At 30.2% G+C, this 25,067-nt stretch overlaps 4 protein-coding genes across 12 annotated transcripts; 3 read left to right on the forward strand and 1 right to left on the reverse strand.

The window, feature by feature from the left end:
* Nucleotides 1-9,419, forward strand: LOC124450828 (TNFAIP3-interacting protein 3-like). Of its 4 annotated transcripts, XR_006950226.1 has the most exons (17): nt 1-237; nt 1,759-1,919; nt 2,658-2,811; nt 2,964-3,092; nt 3,483-3,584; nt 3,665-3,727; nt 4,316-4,633; nt 4,699-4,812; nt 5,322-5,504; nt 5,847-5,936; nt 6,013-6,084; nt 6,194-6,271; nt 7,934-8,099; nt 8,316-8,363; nt 8,485-8,560; nt 8,656-8,681; nt 9,077-9,419. XR_006950226.1 is itself a non-coding variant. In XM_047001493.1 (13 exons), the coding sequence occupies exons 5-13, from the start codon at nt 3,513-3,515 to the stop codon at nt 6,445-6,447; spliced, it is 1,089 nt and encodes a 362-aa protein (XP_046857449.1). In that variant the 5' UTR covers nt 1-237; nt 1,759-1,919; nt 2,658-2,811; nt 2,964-3,092; nt 3,483-3,512; the 3' UTR covers nt 6,448-6,962. The 4 variants fall into 4 exon arrangements, 3 of the variants coding, with proteins under 3 accessions (XP_046857449.1, XP_046857460.1, XP_046857454.1); XM_047001493.1 differs by lacking the exons at nt 7,934-8,099; nt 8,316-8,363; nt 8,485-8,560; nt 8,656-8,681; nt 9,077-9,419 and adding an exon at nt 6,349-6,962; XM_047001504.1 differs by lacking the exons at nt 6,013-6,084; nt 7,934-8,099; nt 8,316-8,363; ... (1 more) ...; nt 8,656-8,681; nt 9,077-9,419 and adding an exon at nt 6,349-6,962.
* On the reverse strand, nt 6,759-7,755 carry LOC124450868. Of its 2 annotated transcripts, XM_047001548.1 has the most exons (6): nt 7,661-7,753; nt 7,524-7,571; nt 7,373-7,445; nt 7,279-7,304; nt 7,177-7,203; nt 6,759-7,107 (listed from the first exon to the last, which is right to left on the reverse strand). In XM_047001548.1, the coding sequence occupies exons 1-6, from the start codon at nt 7,709-7,711 to the stop codon at nt 6,907-6,909; spliced, it is 426 nt and encodes a 141-aa protein (XP_046857504.1). In that variant the 5' UTR covers nt 7,712-7,753; the 3' UTR covers nt 6,759-6,906. The 2 variants fall into 2 exon arrangements, with proteins under 2 accessions (XP_046857504.1, XP_046857498.1); XM_047001542.1 differs by having other exon boundaries at nt 7,177-7,304; nt 7,661-7,755.
* Nucleotides 9,420-9,791: 372 nt separating the features above from the next.
* Nucleotides 9,792-17,850, forward strand: LOC124450752 (unconventional myosin-IXa-like). 2 transcript variants are annotated; one of them, XM_047001396.1, is made up of 34 exons: nt 9,792-9,840; nt 9,978-10,092; nt 10,208-10,273; nt 10,589-10,807; nt 10,883-11,000; nt 11,136-11,188; nt 11,265-11,356; nt 11,490-11,583; nt 11,694-11,811; nt 11,902-11,973; nt 12,204-12,336; nt 12,394-12,538; nt 12,621-12,704; nt 12,884-13,039; nt 13,109-13,184; nt 13,300-13,357; nt 13,552-13,596; nt 13,673-13,708; nt 13,834-13,912; nt 13,995-14,050; nt 14,117-14,266; nt 14,336-14,453; nt 14,520-14,601; nt 14,741-14,832; nt 15,253-15,339; nt 15,627-15,655; nt 15,733-15,761; nt 15,834-15,856; nt 15,936-16,075; nt 16,154-16,220; nt 16,298-16,372; nt 16,483-16,548; nt 16,702-16,894; nt 17,014-17,850. In XM_047001396.1, the coding sequence occupies exons 2-34, from the start codon at nt 10,006-10,008 to the stop codon at nt 17,463-17,465; spliced, it is 3,390 nt and encodes a 1,129-aa protein (XP_046857352.1). In that variant the 5' UTR covers nt 9,792-9,840; nt 9,978-10,005; the 3' UTR covers nt 17,466-17,850. The 2 variants fall into 2 exon arrangements, with proteins under 2 accessions (XP_046857352.1, XP_046857357.1); XM_047001401.1 differs by having other exon boundaries at nt 9,793-9,840; nt 13,300-13,348.
* A 28-nt stretch (nt 17,851-17,878) lies between these two features.
* LOC124450805 (methylcrotonoyl-CoA carboxylase beta chain, mitochondrial-like) lies at nt 17,879-24,899 on the forward strand. Of its 4 annotated transcripts, XR_006950207.1 has the most exons (21): nt 17,879-18,538; nt 18,985-19,065; nt 19,131-19,250; nt 19,332-19,390; nt 19,490-19,593; nt 19,671-19,750; nt 19,816-19,907; nt 19,997-20,054; nt 20,197-20,334; nt 20,414-20,469; nt 20,710-20,776; nt 20,994-21,025; nt 21,387-21,468; nt 21,549-21,688; nt 23,150-23,282; nt 23,374-23,446; nt 23,517-23,574; nt 23,649-23,727; nt 23,829-23,960; nt 24,025-24,114; nt 24,319-24,899. XR_006950207.1 is itself a non-coding variant. In XM_047001465.1 (14 exons), exons 1-14 carry the CDS (start codon nt 17,879-17,881, stop codon nt 21,630-21,632), a joined length of 1,713 nt encoding a protein of 570 aa, XP_046857421.1. In that variant the 3' UTR covers nt 21,633-21,783. The 4 variants fall into 4 exon arrangements, 1 of the variants encoding a protein (XP_046857421.1); XR_006950206.1 differs by having other exon boundaries at nt 24,025-24,899; XR_006950208.1 differs by lacking the exons at nt 23,150-23,282; nt 23,374-23,446; nt 23,517-23,574; ... (2 more) ...; nt 24,025-24,114; nt 24,319-24,899 and having other exon boundaries at nt 20,705-20,776; nt 21,549-21,783.
* Nucleotides 24,900-25,067: the final 168 nt, after the last annotated feature.

The raw sequence follows: 25,067 nt of genomic DNA on the forward strand, positions 1-25,067 counted from the left end.
AAAGTTCAAACAATTTCTTAACCGCGCGGAAACAAGTGGTAGACTGGAACCAAATTCACTAACGACAGCCGTAAGACAATGATGTATATGATGAACTAAACTCTAAGAAAAAGCTGGAATTTCTTGTGTTTACCACTTGAATTTTACTACATTCGGCTTCTTTATGCTGGGTATGAAGACATTCCTGGATAAATAGTTGAACTTATTCTCTATTGTACTAGAATATTCATGTTGGAGGTATGTTATAAAATAACATTTAATTAGTCCGGCATTTTTTATTTAAAATTATCTTATTTTATACGTTATCTGTCTTTGAAAGTTCTTCATTTGACTATATGTCTTTGTTGAAGCTTTAAAATGCTATTCTAGAACGAATATTTATCAGGAAAATTTTACAATAAAGCAATAATGTAAATAACTACTTGGGAAAATCCCGTTGGAACGTGCGTCATTTTAATGACAATATTGTCTTTCATTGCCGCTTCAGCGTTATCTACATTATTATGATTTATCGTGCTTCTAGCATGCTCGCATAATGTGGGGCGTTATCTACATGTATTAAAATTTATCGTGCTTCTAGCATGCTCGTTGTTTTATTTATTTTTGATAGCTGATGATGTGATTTGAAATTGAAAGCTTAGTAATTAGAAATATATTTTTCTTTAGTTTTATACATTGAAGTATTTCCATTGAAAGGGTAAAGGGCTGAAATTTTAATTTAAGTGAATTATTATTATTTTTTAGAATTAAATACTGTATGAAAATAAAATATATATAAATTATTTTCATCACTTATTAAATACAATGTTCTTACATAAAAATTTAAATAAGGTTTCATTTTAAATTTCTACATAAAATTACTTTCGTCAAAGTTGCATTATTAAGACCAACTGTGCTGTTAGTTTTCCTGAAAATTTAACTGACAACTAACTACCAAAATACTTCCTGGTATGATACGTACATTGTTTGATCTTATTCTTAATTAATTTGGTATACATTTTACTTGTGTAGTCAACTATTTAAAATGATTAAATTGATATCTCGTAATCAATTGTTTCATATGTCATTATCATTTCTCTCAATGCTGCAATTCTTGACTACTTTTGTGGTAAAATTTTGTCATAATTGCTGCAAGGCCTTTGGCAAGTTGTAAAGAATCTGAAAATTTGAAAAATTGATTTTTTTTTTATGATGATTACACTTTTGGAATTCATTCATTGAAATTGTCATTTTTTACATGTCTTAATTTTTTCTGTGGATGGCAAAACTCAATAAATGACTCCTTATGGTTTAGCTCTTTAGATCATACTTAGTAGCCAACAGCTTTATCAACAAGATTTTCAATGTTTCTAGTACTGTAACTGCTAGTACTATGCTACTACTATAAGCCTTGTGGTAATTATTCTAATATATATGCCTACTTATGAACAAAGGGTACGTATGACTAATATTTTGAAGAAAGTAATGATGCAAAGAAAAATTGTTATGTAAAAAGTTTTCAAATGAAATATGATTATAATTTGTTGTATGAATGTAATATTTTAAAATATCCACTTCAAAATGGCAAAAACACACATATTGTAGTAAAGTATTGTCGTATGATAAGATGAATACATAATTTAGAGAACAAAAATTTTTTTACTTGTACAAAACTACTGAAATAAACATATTATTTCTAAATACAATTGATGTTTTTTTTGCATAATTGCATTGTGTTACATGTAATTATGTTAAATCTTTATCTTATGTTTCTTTCAGAACTGTATCTACATTTAATGATTGAAAAATTAGAAAATTTGCTGCTGTGAAACATTGTTATTGAGAAATCATGGATGAAAACAATTTAACTCAAGCTCAATATAATCTACTTAAGGAAAGAGAAAACCTTTTAAAAACTAAACATAAACTTTCTACTCTTGGTATGTTGACTATTTTCCTTGACACACAAATGCTGACATTTTAAGTTTTTGTTAGTTGCTTTATAAGGTGGCATATGATTGACTATAGCTGAATATTTCATTGCCATTCTTTGAAGTTCCAGCATGAAGCTTGATTTTTTGTTATAAAAACATTTATTACTACTTACTGTTTAATAGAGAGATTTAATAATATCAATGAATCAACAATACCATTTTGTAGAGAATATATTAATCTTCGTAGACAAAAACTTTGTTAATTTTTTAATTTATGTATAATATATAATTTTTGATTATTCATTAACGCTACATTTAGTCTCTCAGATACAAGACATTTTGGCAGATACAATTTTTATTTCAAATGCACACATCAAAAAAATCACTCTGAAGCATGACCGGTTGAAAGTACTTTTTTAATGAATTTCTTGTGGAACAAAAAAAGTGGATCTTTTCTTTCTTTTGAAAACTTTGTAGTCAATTCAAGACAATAACTTTAGTTATAAATTTCTCACTCAAATTAATGATACAACAATTTTGTCAACAACACCTTCGATACAATTGAACATGTGACATGTTTCAATGATAGGAAGTCACGTGTTTGTTTACATGGATCATAGATCATTTAGAAAGAAACTTTGACATGACATTTTATGAAAAGATGATCAAGGTTATTGAATGGAACAATTAACTTGTTTTGGTGATAAAATACTTGCCTATACTGATGGTTTTAAATGTTTTTAGGTGAACAAAGAAAGTCAAAATCCACGATGTTGAAATTGTGGACAGTGAAATACTTGCATTGGTTGCAGATGAAGAACCTATATCTTTATCATGGGACTTTGAAACTCTTGGGATAAAAGAGGATAGTAAAAAAGTAACTCGTGAAGCTTTTTTGGTAAGAATGTAAATTGAGATATTTATTATTCTTTAATATCTATCATTTTTTTTGTCTCTACTTCTTTATATGGCCACATGTGTGTGAATATTTGTGTTTATACCTAGGAAAGACAAGCATAATTGTTCTGATATAATTTTCTTTTTAACAAGGATAATCATCTCACAAAAATTGACAAAAAACTTCGTGCAGTTGAAGAAGAAATGGCAAAAACTAAAATTTTCGAAAAACTAACTCTTTTGACCCATCTTTACATGAAGTAGTGGGTTGAAAAAAAGTAAGTGTTAGGCAATATAATCATGCATGTTCTTTATGGATATGTTCAAGTAAATATTTGTAAAAAATTATTTAATCTATTGGAAAGTTAATCTTTACTTTAGCACAATGCCATAAATAATATGTAATATTACGTTGTTAAAACGACCAGTTTGATGAAATGTTGTACATAACAGAATTGAGCAATACTATGCTACTCATATATTTCATGATAGTTGACAATATTGAACAAGAATATCGAACTGACTTTAAAAGTTCGAGGGAAACTTTAGGGTCTTGTTTCATTGAAAGGAAGATAGGAGAAAAAAGCTGACAGAGAATTTAAAATCAAATGAATAAAATTCTCTGATAATTAGTCTTCAGCAGAGCTAATTTTGATTTGTTGTCTTAAAAAGGAAGAAGATTATGATGATGTTAATGATGTTATGTTAAATCCAACTGCAAAAGTTGATCTTCAGCAGAAACAAATTACATCGTTGATGAAACAGTTAAACGAAGTGAGGATCGTAAACTTAAATTGATGATTATAAAATGTCTACTTTAAGTATTAATGATCATGAACGTGTCGTTGTTTTAGTATGAGGTAAAGTTACAACATTTGGTAAATGAAAATAATTTGCTTAATAAAGACAAACAAGAGGTATGTTTTATTAATGTATAAAAAATTAAATAATCTAGGTCGACGTTTTTTTGGCAACATTTACAGTAAAGGGATAATATATTTATATACATAGCATATCAAACTGGAAAACATAGAAAATCGAAAATATTCGATGAAGTTTCTCTACATATCGTAACATAACTAAAGTATAATGTTGGACAGTTCTGTAGATGTTATTTGCGTTCATTTTGAAATGTTAATACTTTTGGAAAAGATGAATAATGTAGAGAAGATGTGAATAAAGAGATCTTTGTCATGATGATTGACATTTTTGTTAAAATCAAGTTGATGACACCTTTATTGTCAGAAAAATTTGATTTCAAAATCATTCATTCTCATAAAAACCTTTAATATCTACCACACGATGTATCTATATGTACTTGTTACTTTAATATCTACTACACGATGTATCTATATGTACTTGTTACTTTAATATCTACCACACGATGTATCTATATGTACTTGTTACTTTAATATCTACAACACGATGTATCTATATGTACTTGTTACATTTTACTTGGGAGTTTAACCATAGAGCATACAATTGAATGAACATTTATTTTGCAGTTGTTAAAAGTCAACAAAGAATGGGACAAACAACACAGACTTTTAAACCACGAAAAAAAACGTATTGAAGCTGAGTTTCGTATGAGATATGGAGGAGTGGAGGAGGCTATGCCTTTGCAGCGGAAATCTCCGAATTTTACTGTTGACGAAGACCTGAAGAAAACGATAGTAGACTTGAGTACAAATAATGAATCCTTAATGATTGAGATTTCTCAACTCAAGGAGGAATGTAAAAAACGGGATAGTGTTTGTTTTTCTGCAAAAAAACTTCTGCAGGAAGAACGAAGTGCAAAAGAAGCGTTGATGCAGACAAAATTGGTAGGGATCTAAAGGTTTTTTCTTGTGCTAGCAGTCATTAATAAAGAAATCATCATTCTTCACAGGTTGGCGATGAAAAAGTGAATGAACTACAGACTCAGTTGGAAAGAGAAAAACAAAGAAATGCGATTTTGAAACAAGAAGTTGAACGATTGGTGAACGTCTATCCTACAGAAAATGTATTTTTCTTTTCTTTTCGTAAAATCATTGTCTCATATGAATTATATTTTAAATCCTTACGTTGTTTCTTGTCAGTGATTCTGCTCAAGTTAGGTTGATTACTTTCAAATTTCTAAATAAGACCATTGTTGTTTTTTTCGTAATTCCTTGAAATGACAATTGCAGTAGAATATTTCTGTTAAACATGAAACATGTAACCAAGTATTTCATTGTCTTTATTCACTTCACATGTTATTAACTCACTTCAAACTGAGGATGACAACTGTTTACCGATACATGTCTACCTTAAGAATTATTATCGTTTATTTGAAATAGTTATTGACATTATGAAGGAAGATGATTAGTTTCTCAGACCATTTGTTTTTAACTTTAGTTTGTTTTATTGCAAGAATGTTAGCATGTATTATAAGTTGGACAAACACTTCCATATGCAAGCTAAAAAGTTTAACTTTAATTCAAAATTATTGATGTTTCTTCCACCAATTAAATGACATAATGCATATTTTAGAATTCCAGTCTCCCTTCGCTCAATGTGACTGAACAGATTGAAATGTTAAAGCAACAGATCTCTGTCTATGCTGACGACTTTGCGTCAGAACGTGCCGATCGTGAGCGCATTCAAGCAGACAGAGAAAACCAGAGAAATCAAATTATCGACTTGACGAGGGAGAATAATTTACTCCAAGATCAGGTACTTTTTATTGCTTTAAATATTTTTTATGTAAAAAACAAAATAAACACATTAAAAACTAAATCAGAACTTTTGAAACGTATTGCAAGCAATGATCGCAAATAAAAAAGTTGCCCAACAAACCAACATGTCTTTTACGACCATTCGTAGACATAGCATGTCACGTGTGCTCGTCGTAAAACTCAAGTCGTACTGCACATGCGCGCAGTGTCATGCTCATAGTAACCATTGAACACTGGTGATTTGTTTTTATAAGATTTAATAGTAAACATTGCTGGAATATTAAATGGTGAAGAAATCACTTATCTTCACGGGTAATTAGAATTTGTTTTATTACTGTAGCTCCATCTTTATCACAATGATTTTGAAAAGGAGCGAAGAGAAAAAGAAAGATTGCAAAAATTACTTAAAGAGCATGGACGAGCATCGCAGGTAATTTACACAAACTAAGAAGTCAATTTGAAGCTTCATAGGTACAACAATTATTCAGATTTGTCTTCATTATTAGCAACCTGAAGAACCTTGGTATATGGTTCCTCCTACAGAATACATCCCTATGCATAATCCAAATAGACACCAAGTAATCTTCTCACCTTCATAATATTATGATTATAACAGTTAATTCTTAAAAATAAAAGAAAGCATTCAGTTTTTGGAAAGTAACTATAATTTCATTTCATAAAATTCAGGCTTGGTTACATCAAGGTAACATACCACATCGTTATTCACCACAAGAAGTTCAAGAACTTGCATTTCAACAACAACAGGTGAATATTTAATGTGATATTTAGACATTCGCATGTTGCTTTTTATACTTACAACTATCTTCATAACAATATTTCAGCCTCTCCATGCCCGAGGACAGGCAGTCAGAGGACATCCTGACAGATTGTGTCGGGGTTGTGAGGCTGACCGTGATGTCATTGATGGTCCTGCTACATGAAGTACCTTTGTTGTGAGAGGATTTTTGACTGGAGTAATTTGTTGAAAAACATGAAAACTTAATAAATGCACCCAAGTTGTTTGTTACTAATTTTCCACTTAATATGGCATACTATGAATAATTCACAAACCCTTGACAGCAGACCAAAATTTAAAGATGCTCAAATTGTCAAAACAAACACAATTTTTCTATTGTAAGTTTAGTTGTAGTTTATGTTTCATTTAGGAAATGGTTTGTTGGTGGTAGACTTACATTCAGGTTGTAGTTTGTGAAAATGTCTAAGACAAGAAACAGTGGAATAACTAAAACAGTAAATTGCACAACAATTTTTATTGGTTTCTTTACAATCATTAAATTAATTTCTTCATATATAATGTATTGTCAATAATGTAAACCATATGTTGACAGGCTTTTCTTATTATCAATAACATTTAGTATTGTTTATTGTTATCGATTAATTTATATTTCATGTAATGATATATTTACTGAGCTGGAAGAAATCATGTGGCTACTAATAGTTATTGTTGAATTGGATTTAGCAGGATTTGAATGACCATCATTTGAGGAATTCGGATTATGGTAAAGATAGATGTCTGACACAATTGCTTGAAATACAATACATACTCCCACAAACAGTACAAACATCAAACTTTTGGATTTCTAAAAGATCATGATTTTTTTGATAAATTTGACAAAAAAGTTGTGATTAAAAATCATTGTGATACTTACAATGCTTCCCTTATGAAACCACCATGCCTGAAAAATAAAATTTATTTCTGATGAAGTAAAAATGAACACAAAACATTCAATGGATGAAAAAAATTCACTCACAATAATGGCACCAATTACTCCACTAACTGCAATATAAAGAATAAATACTGTTACTTAACAATATTTAAAGAGATTGATGTTTTTATTATTTCACCTAGTAAATTTACAACCACGAGATACATGACAGCGTCATCTTTTGCCTTTACTAAACCCAGAATAAAGGCAACCTAGCACAAACATATATAAAAAAGAAAAATCATTTTATGTGGACAGTGTACAACTAAATTTCAATAAGTCAATCTTACCACCACAGCAAGAAAAGTTACTCCAAACCAAATCCTTAGAAACATTTTCTAGGTAAGATTAAGTAAGATATGCGTACATATAGGCACCAACTTTCGTGGGAACAATCTCACCAAAAGCAACTTTTTAAGTTCAATACCTTTAAAGGACTCCCATCTTCTCCATAAAAAGGCTCAGAATTTTCCTCCATTTTGTGTATGGCAAATGTCACGAGGATCGGCTATTACCATTAACAACGAAAATTCTCTGAATGCAGGGGGGAGAGATTTGTTTTTTTAACTAACAGTTTGCCTGGAAGAAATGATTATTGCTGATGACTGCCAATGACAATCATAAAGATCATACTGTTTTTTGTTTTAATGATGCATTTTAGAAAGGTTGAACTGTCAACAAAAGTTTATCTTTTATTTAGATATTTCATTAGAAGATGTCATAGTCCCTCCCCCCCGGGATGAATGCTAAAGATTCAACACCTCAATTCTAAAATGGCAGACGAGGGAACTGAAAGTATTCAAAATGAAAATGCTTTTCATGACCAAATGCCGCTCTATTCCGAAAACTACGATGCAAAAAGGACGGTACACACTTTAAAATTCTTCTTAATTATAGTTCGTTTGCACACTGTGCATATTTTTTTTTTATAAACGATTGATTTTTCAATGTGAAAGTATGAGAAACGAATCTAAAGTCTAAAATTGAGTTCATTTGTTAGCAATCTCTGTACTTCAATAACGCGTCTGTATTTACCATAATCCAAAAGATAATTACACCTTCATTTTTTTTTATTTATTTAGAAAATGAAAAAAGCAATATTTTTTGGACTTGTTGGTTTACTTGTTTTAGTAAGTTCATTTTCATCGTCAATTTATTTAAGTTTATTTAATTATAAATACATGATTTATATTACACCACAGAAATGAACGACTCTAGAAAGCATATTGCTCATATTTATGAATTTTACAGATCACAGTAATCCTGTCATTCTCTAGAGGAATTTCAAAACATGTTTCTTATGTTTTGTTAGGATTTAGCATCATTTGTAAGTATGCGTAGTTTACATGCATGTAAATTATAAAGTATATAGAAATCAATTTTTTTATTTATCTTATTTTTTATGATTTTACTGTTCTCCAGGTATAATGCTTGTTGAATGTGCTTTGGTAAGTTTGTAGCTTTCATGTTAGTTCAAAATAGCTGAATGATGTTTTCTAAATTTAATGCAATTGCAAAGTTTGTAGAAAAAATTGCAAACACAATCATATTCAAGTTTTGCATATCCTTTCTTTATTTTTGAAATTACGTTGATTTTTAAATGCCAAGTGTTTTAGATGTATTATAAATTGGTGTGGTTAAATTATATATATACAGAATATTTCACTTCCTATACATTGTTGTTGACAAAGTTTCATCTATAACATTTATTACCGATATTGTAAAATTTTAACTTTAATCTTTTTATATAACTGTATATAATATAGTTAAAAGATTGTGGCACAGTTTTATTACATCTTCTACATTAGTATCAAGACATTTGTATTAAATTTCATTGTTTTAGTGTTGGCTTCATAAAATTGGACAACTTGACAATGAGAAAGAATGGTTTATATATTTTGTTGGAGTTTGTATAATTATTGAATCTGTTTTTACTGATGTTTTGTTATTTGACTAAATAGACTTTATGGAAACCTGAGAAATTTTTGCATTTGTTGTATTAATGTCTCAGTTGGAATAAGAGAGATATAAAAATTATTAGACTAGATATTTTATAGAAAAATAACAATGTGTGATTGCTTATCTTAAGGTTTTGTATTTAAAATTTGGTGTGTACGTATAGCTCAATGATGCCTAAATAGATGACTAATTTGCATTATGTACAATACATGTTGTTTCTCTCTGTAGATGTGTTTTTTACTTTCTACTCCAAATAAGTCCAAAAAACTATGCCCCAAATATATACTTGTATATTACATTATGTGAGATTGTTAACTTTTTGCTCATCTCATCCAAAATAACTCTTCAACCTGGTAAAGTCAAAAATAATTATGTCCTTAATGTCAGAATTTCTAGGGCGGTTTGTCAATATTCCACCGGTTTTTTATTTTCACAGCAATTTTTTAAAAAACGCATGTTTATAAAGTTTCTGTTTATTTTTACTTAAATTTTTGTGTTTAGTAACGCTATAAAATGGGAAAAAACGATATAAGAACAAGTGTCTCGTTTTCTCTTTGTTGCATTTTAATTAATTTAAAAGCAAAGAAATTAATCAATTTCCGGTGTTAAGCGTCCCCACCACAGTCAGTCAGCAGTCAAGCACAACGCGTAAGTTAAATGCTATAAGCTTTGTACAAATATTATTATAACAGTTGCAGTTTTTTATCAGTTTGAATAATGTGTTACAGTTGAACTTCATTGGCCTGTATAATGTCATAATATGCCAGCTTAATATTTATACGCAGCATTAAGAAAATATTTTCCAATATAATCATGGATGATCTGATTGAGTGTGGCGTGCAGTCAGACAGCGATATTGTTCACTTCTTGAAAAAACGTTTTATAGAACAGAAGTATTACGTAAGTGTAGGTCAATGATTGAATTATTAGCAATTTTTCTTTTTATATGTACATAATGAATATGTGCAGCTTTTACTATACATAAAATCTTTTCTTTCTCGTTATTTTATTCCAGACGGAAGTTGGTGATGTGTTAGTGACCGTGAATCCTTGGAAGTCCTTAGTCACTCTTCAAAATGAAGTAAAACATTTATTTCGACAAATGACTTTCGTTACATCTTATTTATTTGTTTAACTTCAACACGTACCTATTTTAAAAATCTACGTAAAAATTTCTATGGCGTATCAAATAGTTAAATTTATATAATTTGTGTGTTTCATTTGTGCATTCTTATGTCAGTTATGCTATCGGCAAAACAAAATAAAACAGGATTAACAAAAAGACAGGAACGCATTTGATCCATGGACTATTTTTGTCGTGTGTATATCATATATAATTTGCATTCTTTTCATGCGTGATTACATTAACGTTGAAATAATTCTATTTCTATTTTAGGTCTTTGACTATTTAGCTAGGAGCCGACAAAGTCAAGAAATATTTTTACCCATCCATCCTTGTAGCGTTGCTGAGAGAGCTATAAGAAATGGCGTGAACGCAGTTATTGTTCCTCTTGGTGAAAGTGGCTCTGGAAAATCTTGGAATATAGAAAGTATTTTTCATTATGTTGTACAGCGAAAACACTGTGAACGACTGACTAAAGATAGTATTTCTGGAGTATGTACTACCTTCTCAAAAATTACACTTATTTATCCTCATTTAATTTCGTTTATTTCTCTGATTACTTTGTAGATTATAGAAGTACTTCATTTATTTTGCAATGCCAAAACGTTAATATGCAACAGTTCAACACGATGCATAAAAATTTATGATTTTTGGTTGAACAAAAAAGATCGCGGACTACTTGGAGGTACAATTATTGGCAGAGAGGAATATTGTGAGGGGTTGTTATGGAGATAGCTTGGTCTTTTCTCAAGAACTTATTAACGAAAAGAAAAAATTAAATTCTATTTATACTAGTTAACTTTCATTTTTGTGTTTTCAGTGAATGTTCAAGTTAGTCTGTTGGACAAATTACGAGTCGTTGGTCAAATTCAAGTATGTTGCGATAACAACTTTTGAATATTTTTATTTTTCATATAAATTTAATTATGTTATTGTTTTCTTTTACTAGAATGAAGGAAACTTTCATATATTTTATCACGTTTTGAACTCCCTCACTCCGAATCAATTGCGGCAATTTTTATTGCATGGCAACACGCACAGGTAAGGTTTATAAAATGATTTTAATGCACTAAAATGACTGTCTTACATCATTGTTGTATGTCTGGTTTATGTGGACATCATAGATTTTATTTATGTTTCTTTTCATTTAAGTAATTTTTTGTCATTTTTACAGGTATTTATCGTCATTTGCTTTTCAAAACTACACAGGAGGAGCAGCAATTTTGTCATCGCTAAAATGTCTTCAAAAAATAGGACTTAGTGAAAAGGTAAAATATTTTTATCTAACATTACAATAGCTATTGATCATCTTCACTTACTTGTTATGAATCATTACAAAGTTTTTTACGCACTAAAATTTTATGTGGTTAAACTCTAGGAGATAGTTGACATAATGCATATTGTCATTGCTATCATTCTTCTTGGAGATCTACAGTTCTGTGAATCATCTAAACGGGATGTGATGGCGTTTCGTAATGGTAACGTACTTGAAACAGGTGAAATTGTCATTTTTTATCATCTGTCCATGATGAATTCAGCTGGAAAGATATGGTTTAAAATTTTATTATTTTATGTTTATGATTTAGCTGCGTCATTATTGGGTATTTCTGCTGCAACTTTAGCTGATCTCATTACAACTAAATCAAAAACAGTCAAAGGTAAATAGATTTTGTTTAAATATCTTTCATTTTTTTACTCAATGCGTTCATAATCAACCATTGCGTTGGTTACCTGCACTTTTCACGATTTGATATTTACAACATTTTTTTAAGGATTTGCAATTTCTTCATGAATTTTGTTGTTGCATATCTTATGCTTTATGCAGTTTTAAGTCTTTTGACGTGCTCTAATCCACTGTTTCATTTTCGTCTTGATTTCTTTTGAACAGGGCAAAAGATAAAAATGGCCGCTCTATGTTCTCAAGCTATGTACGAATGTGATAGACTCGCTGTTTTCATATACGAGTCTTTGCTCATGTCATTGGTTGCAAAAATTAATTCGAGATTTTACTATGATACAAGGTATAACAATTATTTCATTTAGTTATTTTATCTTGTCACTCACGACTTTATTTTTAGGGTTGAATCCTACTTCTCTCTTGTTCTACTCGATGTATTTGGATGGGAAAATTACAGTATCTGCTCATATGATCAACTGTGTATAAATTCAGTTAATGAAATATTGCACACCTGTTATAATGCCATCGTATTTACTGCTTACGAGGTACGATTTTTTTTTTGTATTGTGTTGCATGAAATTATTTGTTTCATTCATTAATTGTTTATTAATGAAATATTCTATTTAGGAAAATCTAAAAAATGAAAATATTTTACTGAATGAATCGTCTTCAAAGTTTGACCATCCCGGAGCGGTCACTATGTTGTTCAAAGTATTAAACATCTACCATTCACGTATTTTTTGTATTTTTGTACAAACATTTATATACGTTAAACGTTTGTTTAGTGTAGTGATCATACAAGTGAATTATCGAGTTTAGTCAACAGCTAATTTAAAAACAACCAAAAATGTTCTCTCTTGTTCCTCCTACACCTATACTCTCTATCTTAGCCCAAAGGTTTATTTGATGTGCTACACAGCAATGTCGACAGGAACGATTACAATTTGCTGAAGAAATTTAATGGTTCCCTTAAAAAAGAAGCGCGATATTTTGAAAATCCTAAAAAAGAAAGCTCTAGATTTTCTATCCTACATTTCATCGGAGAGGTGAAAATTTGACGTTGTTCAATATTGTTGCAAATAAATCTAATTCTTTCTTTTTCCAATTGTGTCTAGGTGTTCTATGATGTCATTGGTTTCACTTCGCGCTCTAGGAGTTGGACAAATGAGAATTTATTGTTAAATTTAAGGGGTAAAATATTTTGAATAGAAAGGTCTTGGTCGCATATGTTGGTATTGAGGATATTTGAAAATTGAATACTTTACATAAAACATATAATTAAGCTAATAATCACTTTTTCATCCAGCTTCTAGAAATCCTGTTTTGTCTATAATTATGATGGAAAGAAGTGCAAGGTTTTTAAAGTTAAATATATACAATATATATTTTATTGTTATTATTTATTTATTATTGTAATTTGTATACGATGATTTAATTTGTGTGCACTTCTTAAATAAATCTACTCAATAACTTACAACAAGATAGGATAATTGCCCTAAACATGTATATTGTTAATATATATTATCTGCTTCAAATTGTGTTTATATCGTATGTGTAGAGAGAATCAACATTTAGAAAAAACATACATGAGTCAGACATTAAGGTAAAGCTTCTTCACATTGAGTACAACGACATTGTAAAGAGTAAAATAACTTTGTTGTTTTGTACTTCACTTTAAGGGGATTTTCAAACATTGAAAAAAATCTGTTGAAAACGTAAGTTTTATACAAATTATCAATCTTAGTGCGATGGATTTGTGTGATTCATAATTGCATATTATCAATACTTAGTTGTAAAATCTTTGTTTGACCAAATTTATTGTTCTTTTTTCTTTATGAAGACGCACCTTTTTAACAGAATGCATAAAAGACAAACAGAATCTTGCAAGTTTAAAACAGTCCAATCCAGCATCTTTTATGGTACGTAAATACTGTATAATGTCTACAATAAGCCGTTTTATCGCTGTGCGTTAAAGTTTTATGTTTTTTATTCATTGTTTAGTTAAGCTTAACTGGGATATTAAATCGTTTGTTGTCATCGAAAGCTTACTTTATAAGGTTTGTTCATTCTTGTGCTATTTTCTGCGTTTCCGATTCTACATTTCTATTTTATCGTTGATATAGATGCATCAAAAGTAATCTTAAAATGATAAAGGAAAATTTTGATGAAGAAAGGGTTTTACGCCAAGTTCAATGGAGTAATCTTTTGGGCATTGTAAAAACGCGACCATTTTTTATTAAAATATCGTTATCGATGTCTGAGTTTTTAGACAGGTTTGTCCCAATATTATATTGCTTACTAAAGATTGAATTATTTTAAATGGCCATTGCATCTTTCTGCAGGTACAAGCTTCTCTTTTTTTCACCGTTGCAAGTTGTTTCGGCATCTTCAGATCTCATAAATAATTTATTGCGCAGTAAATTTCGTAATGGGATCCATTATAATGTTGGAATATCGAAGGTGAATGAATTTGAAATTTTTTTTCACCTTATGCATTTTATAAATATAAGTTGACTTTATTTCAAGGTATTCCTGTCAAAAAACCTTTTTAATCAGTTGGAAGACATGCTTAAAAGTCGAATACAACAAATAATTCGTATTCAAAAAGGTTGAATTTCTATTCATGTCCATTATGTCAAACTGAATAATTTGTTCTATTTTTTAGCACGTTTTTATTCCTTATGATTATGCTATTGTCTGTATATTCGTGATTGTTTATTGAGAATAAATATTTTAATATGATGTAGTTTTTCGTGGATATTTGGGAAGAAAAAGATACAAACATTTGTTGGAAATAAAAAAGAAATATGATGAACAATGTTCATTATTTCTTTCTCAGGTAAATATTAAGAAAAATACATAAAGACTTCATGACTTATATATGTATGTAAGATCATTAATCCAGGCATGTATATCGTTAATAATTGAAGTTTCTCCAGATTTGTATAGATTTCTTCCCCAGATTCTTCGAGCCTTCTTCAGAATATTGGAAGTTTTTTTTTACTCTCTAATAATATTAACACCAATCCTATTCACAATACACCAGAACCTATAACAACGCATTCCACACCATCATCTAAATCTCGCCATTAATCCAATTAGACGCTCTAAACGTCTACAAAGCAAAAACAACTGTATATAACTTCCAATGTTCTGAAGAAGGCTCCAAGCACCGTGTCGAAAATTCAATAAAATTATTCGTGAAAAATCTGGTGAAATTTTTACTATTAACGTATATAAATGCGTATATTATGTTTAGATTTATAAAGAAATCTGCAAATTTCACGAACATCTTTCGTTACAAATATCTGAAGATCAAAGAGAAATAAAAGAAAACAAAACAATGGTGAATACTTGTTATCTTTTCCCTTCAACAGGGACGCACATTATAGCGTTGTGTTACAAGATTTTACAGGATTATAAATGTTGGTCCATTAAATGATATAGAGCGAAAAAATCTGTCAGAATAAAAATGTGGCTTTACTAGCAAATGCAGACACTTCAAATCCCATTACGTATAACGTCGTTAAAAATTTTGGAATTTTTAACCTTTCTCTTGGTTATTTTCTATAAGTATATTTTATGGATTCTTTTTACCAATATTTTATCTTATGTTCAATGTTTCATTTGTAGGCTGGTGAAAATAGAAATCCTTTACATGAGTAAGATAATAACATACGTTTATGTCATCAGCATTAAATTTCAATTGTGTGTTTTTTCTTTATCTCTTTTTCTATAGAAATAAATCTTCTAGCTCTGGTCGTTGTGGTTTGTATTTTTTATGTATCTATTTTGAAACCAAACTAAAAGCACTTTAATTTCTGAACTATCTTTCTTTAGCTAAAAAATTTTCAATAAGCGAGGTTTGTTTCAATATTTGTCTTAGATAATCTTGAATTATGTGAGAAATATCTAAGAGTTAAGTAAAAATTATATTTTTAGGTGATTACGGAGGAAACATGGAAAACTCCAATTTGGTGTAATATTCGTTGTTTTCAACGAAGTAAACAACAGGGAGTCTTTCCAATTTCAGTCAGCAAAATAACTATTGACAACAGTGATCAGATGTTCAGTTCTGATAGGTAGCCTACATGAAGTACTTCTCATGTTTATCATGTAATTTAACACGTTTCTTCATATTTTTTTTTGTTAAACTTAAGAATTAGTTTCAATTCATTTCCAAGCGACGATGAAAAGATACAAAAAGTAAAATCTTGTATTGGAAAGGTTTGCAGACATGCTCTTGCTTTGTAGGAAACAGTTTTCTTGCTTTTTTGAATCTCTAGTAATATTCGTACTTTCAGGGCGTTGAACTTTATCTTTCTGATGACAATAGTCTGTTAGCTGTAAGATTGTGTAAAAATGCAATCTTTGTTAAGGTTAGTCATTATAGAAAACTTACATACTGTAATCTAACACAATTTCTTTTGTATTACATAACTGTTTGAATGTCGAAGCATTTAAGTAAAATTCAAAATCAATACTTAAGGGTCATTTTTGTGGAGAAGAACTACGTGAAAGTTCTGGCGAATTACCCAAGAAGAAAGAGTCCATTGTAAGAAAACGTATTACTTCGTTGTCGTATTCTTAATGTTGTTGACCTACGATGTCTTGTATGTTTCATCGGACATTTGTGTTTCATTTGTAAATACTAATTAAGAGTAATTAAATTATCTATGTTCGTTAATTTTATTGTTATTACTCTAAGGTATTTGATTTCAAAAAATTTGTGGAGAAAGTCAGTCATGTTTGTCATCCAGTGAGAATAAACGACGTTACCGAGGAAAAATGTTTATCATTGTGCATTGTTCATCTATGCTTTGTCAAAGATAGTGCAAATGATGAAGATACACCTTGTTGGGTCGAAATTGAACTAAGTAGAGCGGAAGCTTATCTAAAACGTAAATAAATAAAAACTGAATTTTTTTATTCAACTTCAAAGACAAATGAATTGAATGAATATTTGATCTATTATTTTTGTGTCAATTGATTTATACAACTTTTATTTTTGCTTTTCCAGAGGCTTGCTTGTTGTCGTTCAAAAAACGAAGGGAAGTTCAGGATGAGACTCAGCAACCAAAGTCGAGAAATGACTCGAAGATCGATTTAACATCTGAAAAAATACTGAAAGATATTCGACCTTCTCGTCCTGTCGATACAACAAATTTATCACGCAAAGCTTGGGCGAGAAAACGTGTTGTCAGCAATCCATTCTTGTATGGGGATGATTCATTCAAGGAAAAAAGCGACGATTCTGTGTGTTCTCCTGCAAATACTTGTGATGATGATTTATTTCATGACTCTTCAACAAACATCGATGAAAGTGAAAATATAAAGAACTACCCACGTAGTAAAAGTGTTTCTTTTTTTAACAAACCAAGGCATGTTGAATATGATCGTAGATTGTCGATGACGACGACAATACCAAAAAGAGATGAAGATGTCACAGAAGGAAATGTCAGCAAGAAATAGAAAAGTTTCTTCAAAACATCTTTAAGAGAGGAACACATTCATTAATGACTTTCGTTGCACCAAACTTCTGCACGTCTAGACTTTAAATTTAAAAAAAATCATTTTCTCTTTTTTATAGCTATAGGCGCACAAAGAAAAAATGACTGCAATGACGTTTTTTATTTTCTTGAGTGTTCCAGAGTATGGGAAATTTTACGACATTACTTGCACCATAAATTAATTTGTAAATGCACAGAGAGTTAGACATGCTTGTAACATTCTGCCATTCGTTTTCTCTGCAAACTTCTTGGAATGTTGAGGGCAATTTAAAAGCTTTCAGGGAAATATGTTGGCGAACAATTAGCCAAGGCAAAGACTAATGTATATTAAAACAAGTTGATAAGAACTTCGACTGTTGTTGCAGATTATCCAAAATGACAAAATATTTCAGGGGGGAGCTACTAATTACTTTTACGTGTTGTTTGTGGCTTTTAGTAAATCCTTCACCTTTCTTATCAGCAATACTAGAAAATTTAATGTTTTTGCATCCAGCAAAAAGGATTAAACTCATTTTCTTGGATTTTAACACTTTTTATTCAAAATTTACACGGAGTATCGCTGTTTCTAGTTCATTTCCAATTGTGAATGGTAAAATCGACCAAGAATCGTCATGCTACATAAAAAGAAAAAACATTTATTTAAAATATCGGGAACAATTTAAGAAAGATTTAACGAGTTTAAACCTTGGTTTGAACAAGAAGGCGATCGATCGTCATGTCCTAGTTAATAAGAAATTACTAGTTCGTGAAAGGCTTGAAGCTCTACTTGATAACCACTTAGATTTTATTGAACTTTCTCCTCTTTCTGGCTTCTATTTGGAATATGGAAAAATTGAAAGAGCTGGAATTTTTTGTGGTATTGGTCGAGTATCTGGGTGCCTTACTATGATACTGGCAAATGATGCAACAGTTAAAGGTGGTGCTGCATATCCCATAACAGTGAAGAAACAGTTACGTGCACAAGAAATTGCTTTGGAAAGTAGTTTACCATGCTTGTATCTGATTGACAGTGGAGGAGCTTTTTTACCACTTCAGGTGTTTTATATTTATATCTGTTAAATTTTCAAAACATTTTATACAGGTAACACTTGTATAGGTCTGCATTATGAGGTCTATTGGTCTAGCTTTTTATGCATTAATATTGACAGATATTGATTATTTTAGCACTGTAAAGTTTACATTCAGTTAATGTTGTCAGTAAATATAAATGTCTAATCTTTCTACCTAACATCACAAAAATGTAGTTATTTAAAAATCATCTAGAATTTCAAAAGCGTTAGATGATGACCAATGTCAAAATCAAACGTTACAACACAATTATTTCATGATAATGTGAGTTAACTCAGGTGTTAGGCTTACTGTGTTGTATAATTTTTTTGTTAATTGTTTATATTTTAATAAAACACCCTATATATACTTGTCATGTTTAAAATTTTTATATAATTCAACAATACAACATAATAATCAAACCTTGTTTTTAGGCAGATATATTTCCTGATGAACAGCATGGTGGAAAAGTTTTCTATAATCAGGCCATAATGAGCTCTCTTAAATCACCTCAAGTAAGATCTAAAATATCCAATAATTTTTTTGCTGAATATTGATTTTACTCATAAATTTTATCAAGATTTGTGTAGTATGTGGATCTTGTACCGCTGGAGGTGCATACATTCCAACAATGGCTGAGAGGACGGTGATAGTTAATAAAATTGGTACAATTTTCTTGGGTGGACCACCATTAGTGAGGGTAAAGTTACAGTAGCTCGTTAGATTCTCTCACTTTCGTTTAAGATTGTGCTTGTGATATTTAATGATCGTATGTATATAGGCTGCAACTGGTGAGGTGGTTACTGCAGAAGATCTTGGAGGTGCAAATGTTCATTCAAGGTGAATTATTTGTTGTATTTTATAACTTTATTATTGGCACAATTTATTGAATTGTTTTTCATACATTGTGAGTAACAATGATCACCAATATTTTTCCAGTATTAGTGGCTGCACAGACTACTTGGCAAAAGATGAAAAAGAAGCCTTTTCTATGACACGTTCTATCTTTGCTTCATTGAACTCTCGTTCACTGTCCTATTTGGGTATTGATTTGATTTATTTTACGTAACATTTCATTTTAAAACAAGTATTACAGTTTTTATTTTTGGATTGTTGTCAGACTATGAAGAACCATTGTACCAGTTAAATGATCTTGGTCCTCTTTCAATACATCAGCACAATATTCTCCCTATCTATAAGGTACAAAGAGTTTAACAACTAATCATCCAAAACTTTAATATTTACCATTTTAACTTTTCATTCAGATTATTGCAAGAATTGTAGATGGAAGTAGATTTGATGAGTTTAAAGCATTGTTTGGTTCTACACTTGTGACGGGATTTGCTACTATAAAAGGGTATGCCAATAGTTGAATTTTTTTATGTCAAGTTTGAAAATAGTTGAGAATATTTGCACTGCAGTTTGCAATTGTTTATATTGTTTTAGTATACTTGTTGGAATTCTAGCTAATCATGGTCCAATGTCAGCATCAGCTGCTGCCAAGGTCACACATGAGTATAATTTTAATGATTCATAATTAATAGAATTGCATATTGTATCTGTATGCATTATGCCTTTCTCATATTCTTGATGCATATATTATATGGTTTATCTATATGTATTTAAAAAGTTTGTTTTTAATATAGGGAGCAAATTTTGTTGACATCTGCAAACATCACAACATTCCTTTAGTTTTCTTTCAAGATACTCATCCTCATATTAATAATGATCCAGACATGTTAAAACAACTTGGAAAAATGATCTCTATTGTATCTTGTGCTCAGGTCAAAGTTGATATTGCAATTATTTTAACAAAATTCACTTGAAGGTTCTCATTTAAAATAGCTTTTATTCTGTTTTTAGGTTCCAAAATTACCATCATTATGGGAAGATCATGTGGACCAACAAGCTATGCTATGGTTGATTGCATGGGCATAGGAAGATTGATAATTAGGGAGGCACATATTCATAAATGCAAGAGATGCATTGTTAAGATCCTTTGAAATTCATTGTTTTCAGTGGATTATAACATTCATATATGAATGTAAATCCACCTAATTATCTATCTTCCTACATCCATGGTTGATTGAATAATTTACTGGGTAGTTTAAGCATGTCTTTGCATTGTTTAATGTCATTCACTATATTGTTCAGTGCAGTCGAGGTTTGCAGCCGTCTTTCTTGTATACTTGGCCAACAGCACAAATACATGTTGATAATGTACAGGTTGGTTATGTTTTAACTGATTTTCTAGTATACTTGTACTTGTTCATTCGTTGCTTACGCTATTTTTATTGCTCTTGTATGCTTCTTAACATCGTATAAATATCTCTCCTTGTACATACGTTACCTGCATTGTACTCTTGGAAATATCTCTCCTTGTACATAAGTTACCTACATTGTACTCTTTTCTTGTATGTGAATTATGATTTGATTGAATAAGAGACGAAGTGAAGATGTAAATTTGGAAGAAAGGTACGACACTGTGTTTAGTTTGCTTTGTTATCTCTAACACAGTTGAAAGACAGCGAGAAACAAGAGTAGCGAGTTTAATACATAACTTTTCATAAAAGAAGGAACTGTTAACGAATCATAATCTACAAATCAGAACTAATTCTGAATTTTTGAAAGCTGGCTTCGTGAATGTTCACAAAAAGTGATTTTTAAGGAGCAACGTTTAATAATGAAGTTCTGAATTGGGATTAAATTTGACGTTTCTCACGTTCTTTGTTCAAATTTTGTACAACGAAACCTTGACAGTATTACGTGTATATGTGTCGATTTTAGTGAATCTATATTTTGTTCACCTCTAAACATCAGTTTTTTTCTTTTCTAGATATAAAGATAAAACTACTTCATTTTATTCATCTGCTAATCTTTGGGATGATGGTATTATCTTACCAGAAGAAAGTAGAGAGGTGACTAAGTTACATTTACTGTCAATATTTGTCGATATTGAAGAATGCTGACATGTTTTCGTTAATCAATTTTTTTATAGGTTCTATCGTTGAGTTTAAAAGCATCAATGGAAAACCGTAATTTGTCAAAGAATGAATTAAACTCTCCCGTCGTGCGAATGTAATCTTTAGATGAAGTTGTATTGTAGTAGATTTGCTTCATCGACAACGACATTCACAAGTTAGTCCTTTCAAACTTAAAAGCAGAACATTTAGCTATCATATTAAACAATCGGACGGTTGTACATGATAAAAACATGTTGAATTGGTTTTTAATTTGTATTCCATGATTTTATCTAATTTTTGGTTTATTTTCCATGGACATCATGTACTTTTACAACAATGACAATCATAACATGTTTGTGGATGAAGTTCACTTCATTTCACTGAAGATGACTAACGCTAAGGTTCTAGAAACGTTAGTCAACATCAACAACAACAGTCCTTCTCAGGACTATACTAATCTAGACGATCTTCATCCACAAACATGTTACGGTACTCCAGTGTTCAAACCATTTACTTTAATGACAATCATGTGACGTTATGACATGTGACGTAAAATAGTGAAGTTGTGACGTGTGACGTTAAGACATGTGACGTAAAATGGTGAAGTTGTGACGTGTCATTTTTTCGCGTGTCACATGTGACCTGTTTACATGTGCTTGTGCCAGCATTGATTGCATATTTTACGATGATGTAAGGCATGTTATGGTCTTTATCAACTCATTGCTATCAAATAATTTCCATGAAATTCAGTCTTGCTCACCCCAGAAAGGCTTTTCTTGCTATTCACTTCAGAACATTAAAATTTAATGATAAATATTTAAGTTTTTGTTTTTTTAGAAATTGTTTGACATTTATGTATGCCTAGTTAGGTAATAAACAAACCTTTTATTGAATTGTTGATATTATTATATTCCCTCCCTTACTGAACAATATTCAGCGTACGATTGAAGATAAGTCGATAACATGTCTACGTCACTCTATGATAAAGATTTATGGTTAGCTCAAAGTATAATGTCCGTATGAATATTAATTACTGTGGTGACTGTGGTGTAGATTGTTTATCCAGTTTATTACATTTAAATTTAAATCAACATCTCTCCGGGTGATCTCAAATATCGAGAAAAGTCGTTAAGGGAGTGCTCTGTTGAAAAAGGGAATTTGAATGCGTGCTCACTTTGAGAAATTTACTGTGTGTCTCGTGTGAATGCAATACTGCCTATTTTTTATAATTTAACCTAAATAAAATAAAAGCTGAAAAATTTTAAACAAAGCAAGCCTGTTTTTACATACTGCACTCAAAAATAAATGACACAAAACATGGAAATGAGTTCTGACCTTTCATTTTCCTGTTATATGAAGTATTTCAAATTTAAAGATGGCGTCTCCTCGCGGAGGACACAAAAGTAATTTTAGTAAGCGAAACTCTTCAAAAACAAAACAAAAATCTATAAAACAGCGAATACGAAGCGTGCAAAGGCTTTTGAGTAAGGTAAAAGAGGTTTTTGAACAAGGGAAATAAGTTTTTTAGTTAGTCTGTTGCAACTTAAAATATTGACATTGACATATTGGAGAGTTATTGCCTTGCTTTTCTTGAAATTTATAAAACGTGTTCTTTTCTTCCATATAACTTTTATAGCCAGAACTTCCAGCAACTGTGAGAGTTTCCCAAGAAAGAATGCTTGATTACTATACGAAAAAGCTTGCAGAACAAAAAATTGACAAGAAAGACCTGAAAATGATGAAAAAATATAAAATGGTGAAGTTTTTTGGTACGTTTTGCACAAGAAAAAATAGAAAATGCCATAAATAATTTTGTATTTTAACTGCATACTTTAATTTCTCATTTTGTAAATTTTAAAGAAAAACGAAAACTCTGGCGCCAACATCGAGCTGTGACAAAGGAGTTAAAAGAAGATAATGTTGATGTTGAAAGGTCCTTTGATTATAATTGTTTCCTGAGACTAAAATGGAGTTTAAGATATTTTTTTTGAATATTTTTCCAGGTCAAAAGAACTACAAGACTTGCAAAAAAAGATTTATCAAGATCTGAATTATATTGAGGTAGCTTGTTTTTGGTTTTTTATTAAACCATTATCTTCATTTGTCATATAAATAATTATATTTTCAAACTTCAGTATTTTCCAAGTGACAAGAAATACATTTCACTTTTTCCTGTTAAATCTTATTGTAATGAGTCCGTTATCTCTGAACAAGGTATATTGTTTTATTTTTTAATGATTTAAATAGTATATTGTTTGTTTGAGTCCCAGGAATATTGAATTACACATTATCTGTAAATCTTAAATTTTGTATAGCATCCCTCCATCATTATATTAATGAAAAAGTTAATGCTGGTGAACTACCACAAGCTTCATTCAGTGACAAAAAGATATGTAAAGGAAGAAATGTTATATTAAACGAAAGTTGTAAAAAAACAAGAAGACATGGTAAAGTTCTGTTTATGTCATTTTGTTCTCATTTTATTCTTCATATATGATTTTATTGATTTAGACAGGAAGAAAAATTTTGCTATAGATGATGATTTTTTCATTGATACATGTGGAGATCAATAATTAGACATTAAAGTTAATCTGACAACAGGTAAATCATATAGAATGAAAATCCATTAAAAGCTTCTCACACACAACTGGGAGCTGCTGCAGCTTATCCGGTGGCAAGCTTGACATTTACACATTTAAACAACTAATATAGATATCATTACATCGCCCAAAATAGCCTTGCTAGTGAGAGGACTAAAATATTACTAAAATACAAATGTCTATAGTGATTTATCCTGACATGCAGGTGCTCTTGTCCAACTGTGTGTGGACGCCACAAGAAAATGTGCTTGATATAACTTATACCACCTAATCAAGCTCCAAGAAGAAAAAATTTTCCACCTTTTCTTTCCTCAGTCAGTGGAAAGTGTTACACATTGATAAGAAAAAGTTTACTGAAAGTTTTGATCCTGCTATGTAAGTTTCAGATCATCATTATTGATTTCTTTAGAAATAAAGTTTTTATTGTGAGTGAACACATAAAAACTTACATAACTGGACTAAATAGTCAGGCTGGTTTTGCCACTGCTAAAAGTTTTGTTAGACATTGTATAATGAATGCATCAATGAAAATGTCCTTCACTTACTATTATTTACGAACTGCTTCTCATAAATTTACTGTTAATAAACTGTTATGATGGTCATTTTTTATGGTTTTTACATAATAGCTTTCCATATTAAATATTTCAAACTAGATGTGTTATTTTTACCAATGCAAAGTTAGTATTTTTGACTTTGACCTTTATTTAACATAAAAAAAACATGAAATTGACTTATGTTTCTGACTTTTCTGTTGGTAGTTTAGCTGAATAAAAATATTTGGTTTAATTTTTTTCTTTCTATTGTATTATTTTAATGAAATAATACTATGTTTGCAGGTTTTATCCAATATTTTTGTTATATCGGAGATTAGTTGTGAACACAAATTTTCATCTCGTTATTTGTGACATTAGTTAAATTGTTATGCCACGAGTCAAACCATTCAAACGTGTACCA

This window comes from Xenia sp. Carnegie-2017, unplaced genomic scaffold, assembly GCF_021976095.1.
Source record: "Xenia sp. Carnegie-2017 unplaced genomic scaffold, XeniaSp_v1 HiC_scaffold_13, whole genome shotgun sequence".
In the NCBI taxonomy this organism is placed as follows: domain Eukaryota; kingdom Metazoa; phylum Cnidaria; class Anthozoa; order Malacalcyonacea; family Xeniidae; genus Xenia; species Xenia sp. Carnegie-2017.

Coding starts and splice junctions, on each gene's coding strand:
- LOC124450828 (XM_047001493.1), top strand. CDS start 3,513: ATGTTAAATCCAACTGCAAAAGTTGATCTTCAGCAGAAACAAATTACA. Junction 3,728..4,315: donor TTAATAAAGACAAACAAGAG/GTATGTTTTATT, acceptor TTTATTTTGCAG/TTGTTAAAAGTCAACAAAGA. Junction 6,085..6,193: donor ATAATCCAAATAGACACCAA/GTAATCTTCTCA, acceptor CATAAAATTCAG/GCTTGGTTACATCAAGGTAA.
- LOC124450868 (XM_047001542.1), bottom strand. CDS start 7,711: ATGGAGGAAAATTCTGAGCCTTTTTATGGAGAAGATGGGAGTCCTTTA. Junction 7,446..7,523: donor TAACTTTTCTTGCTGTGGTG/GTAAGATTGACT, acceptor TGTTTGTGCTAG/GTTGCCTTTATTCTGGGTTT. Junction 7,305..7,372: donor CGTGGTTGTAAATTTACTAG/GTGAAATAATAA, acceptor TTTATATTGCAG/TTAGTGGAGTAATTGGTGCC.
- LOC124450752 (XM_047001396.1), top strand. CDS start 10,006: ATGGATGATCTGATTGAGTGTGGCGTGCAGTCAGACAGCGATATTGTT. Junction 13,040..13,108: donor TCCTACATTTCATCGGAGAG/GTGAAAATTTGA, acceptor AATTGTGTCTAG/GTGTTCTATGATGTCATTGG. Junction 13,358..13,551: donor AGAAGTGCAAGGTTTTTAAA/GTTAAATATATA, acceptor TCGTATGTGTAG/AGAGAATCAACATTTAGAAA.
- LOC124450805 (XM_047001465.1), top strand. CDS start 17,879: ATGACAAAATATTTCAGGGGGGAGCTACTAATTACTTTTACGTGTTGT. Junction 19,594..19,670: donor TCGTTCACTGTCCTATTTGG/GTATTGATTTGA, acceptor GATTGTTGTCAG/ACTATGAAGAACCATTGTAC. Junction 20,055..20,196: donor CAGCATCAGCTGCTGCCAAG/GTCACACATGAG, acceptor TTTTTAATATAG/GGAGCAAATTTTGTTGACAT.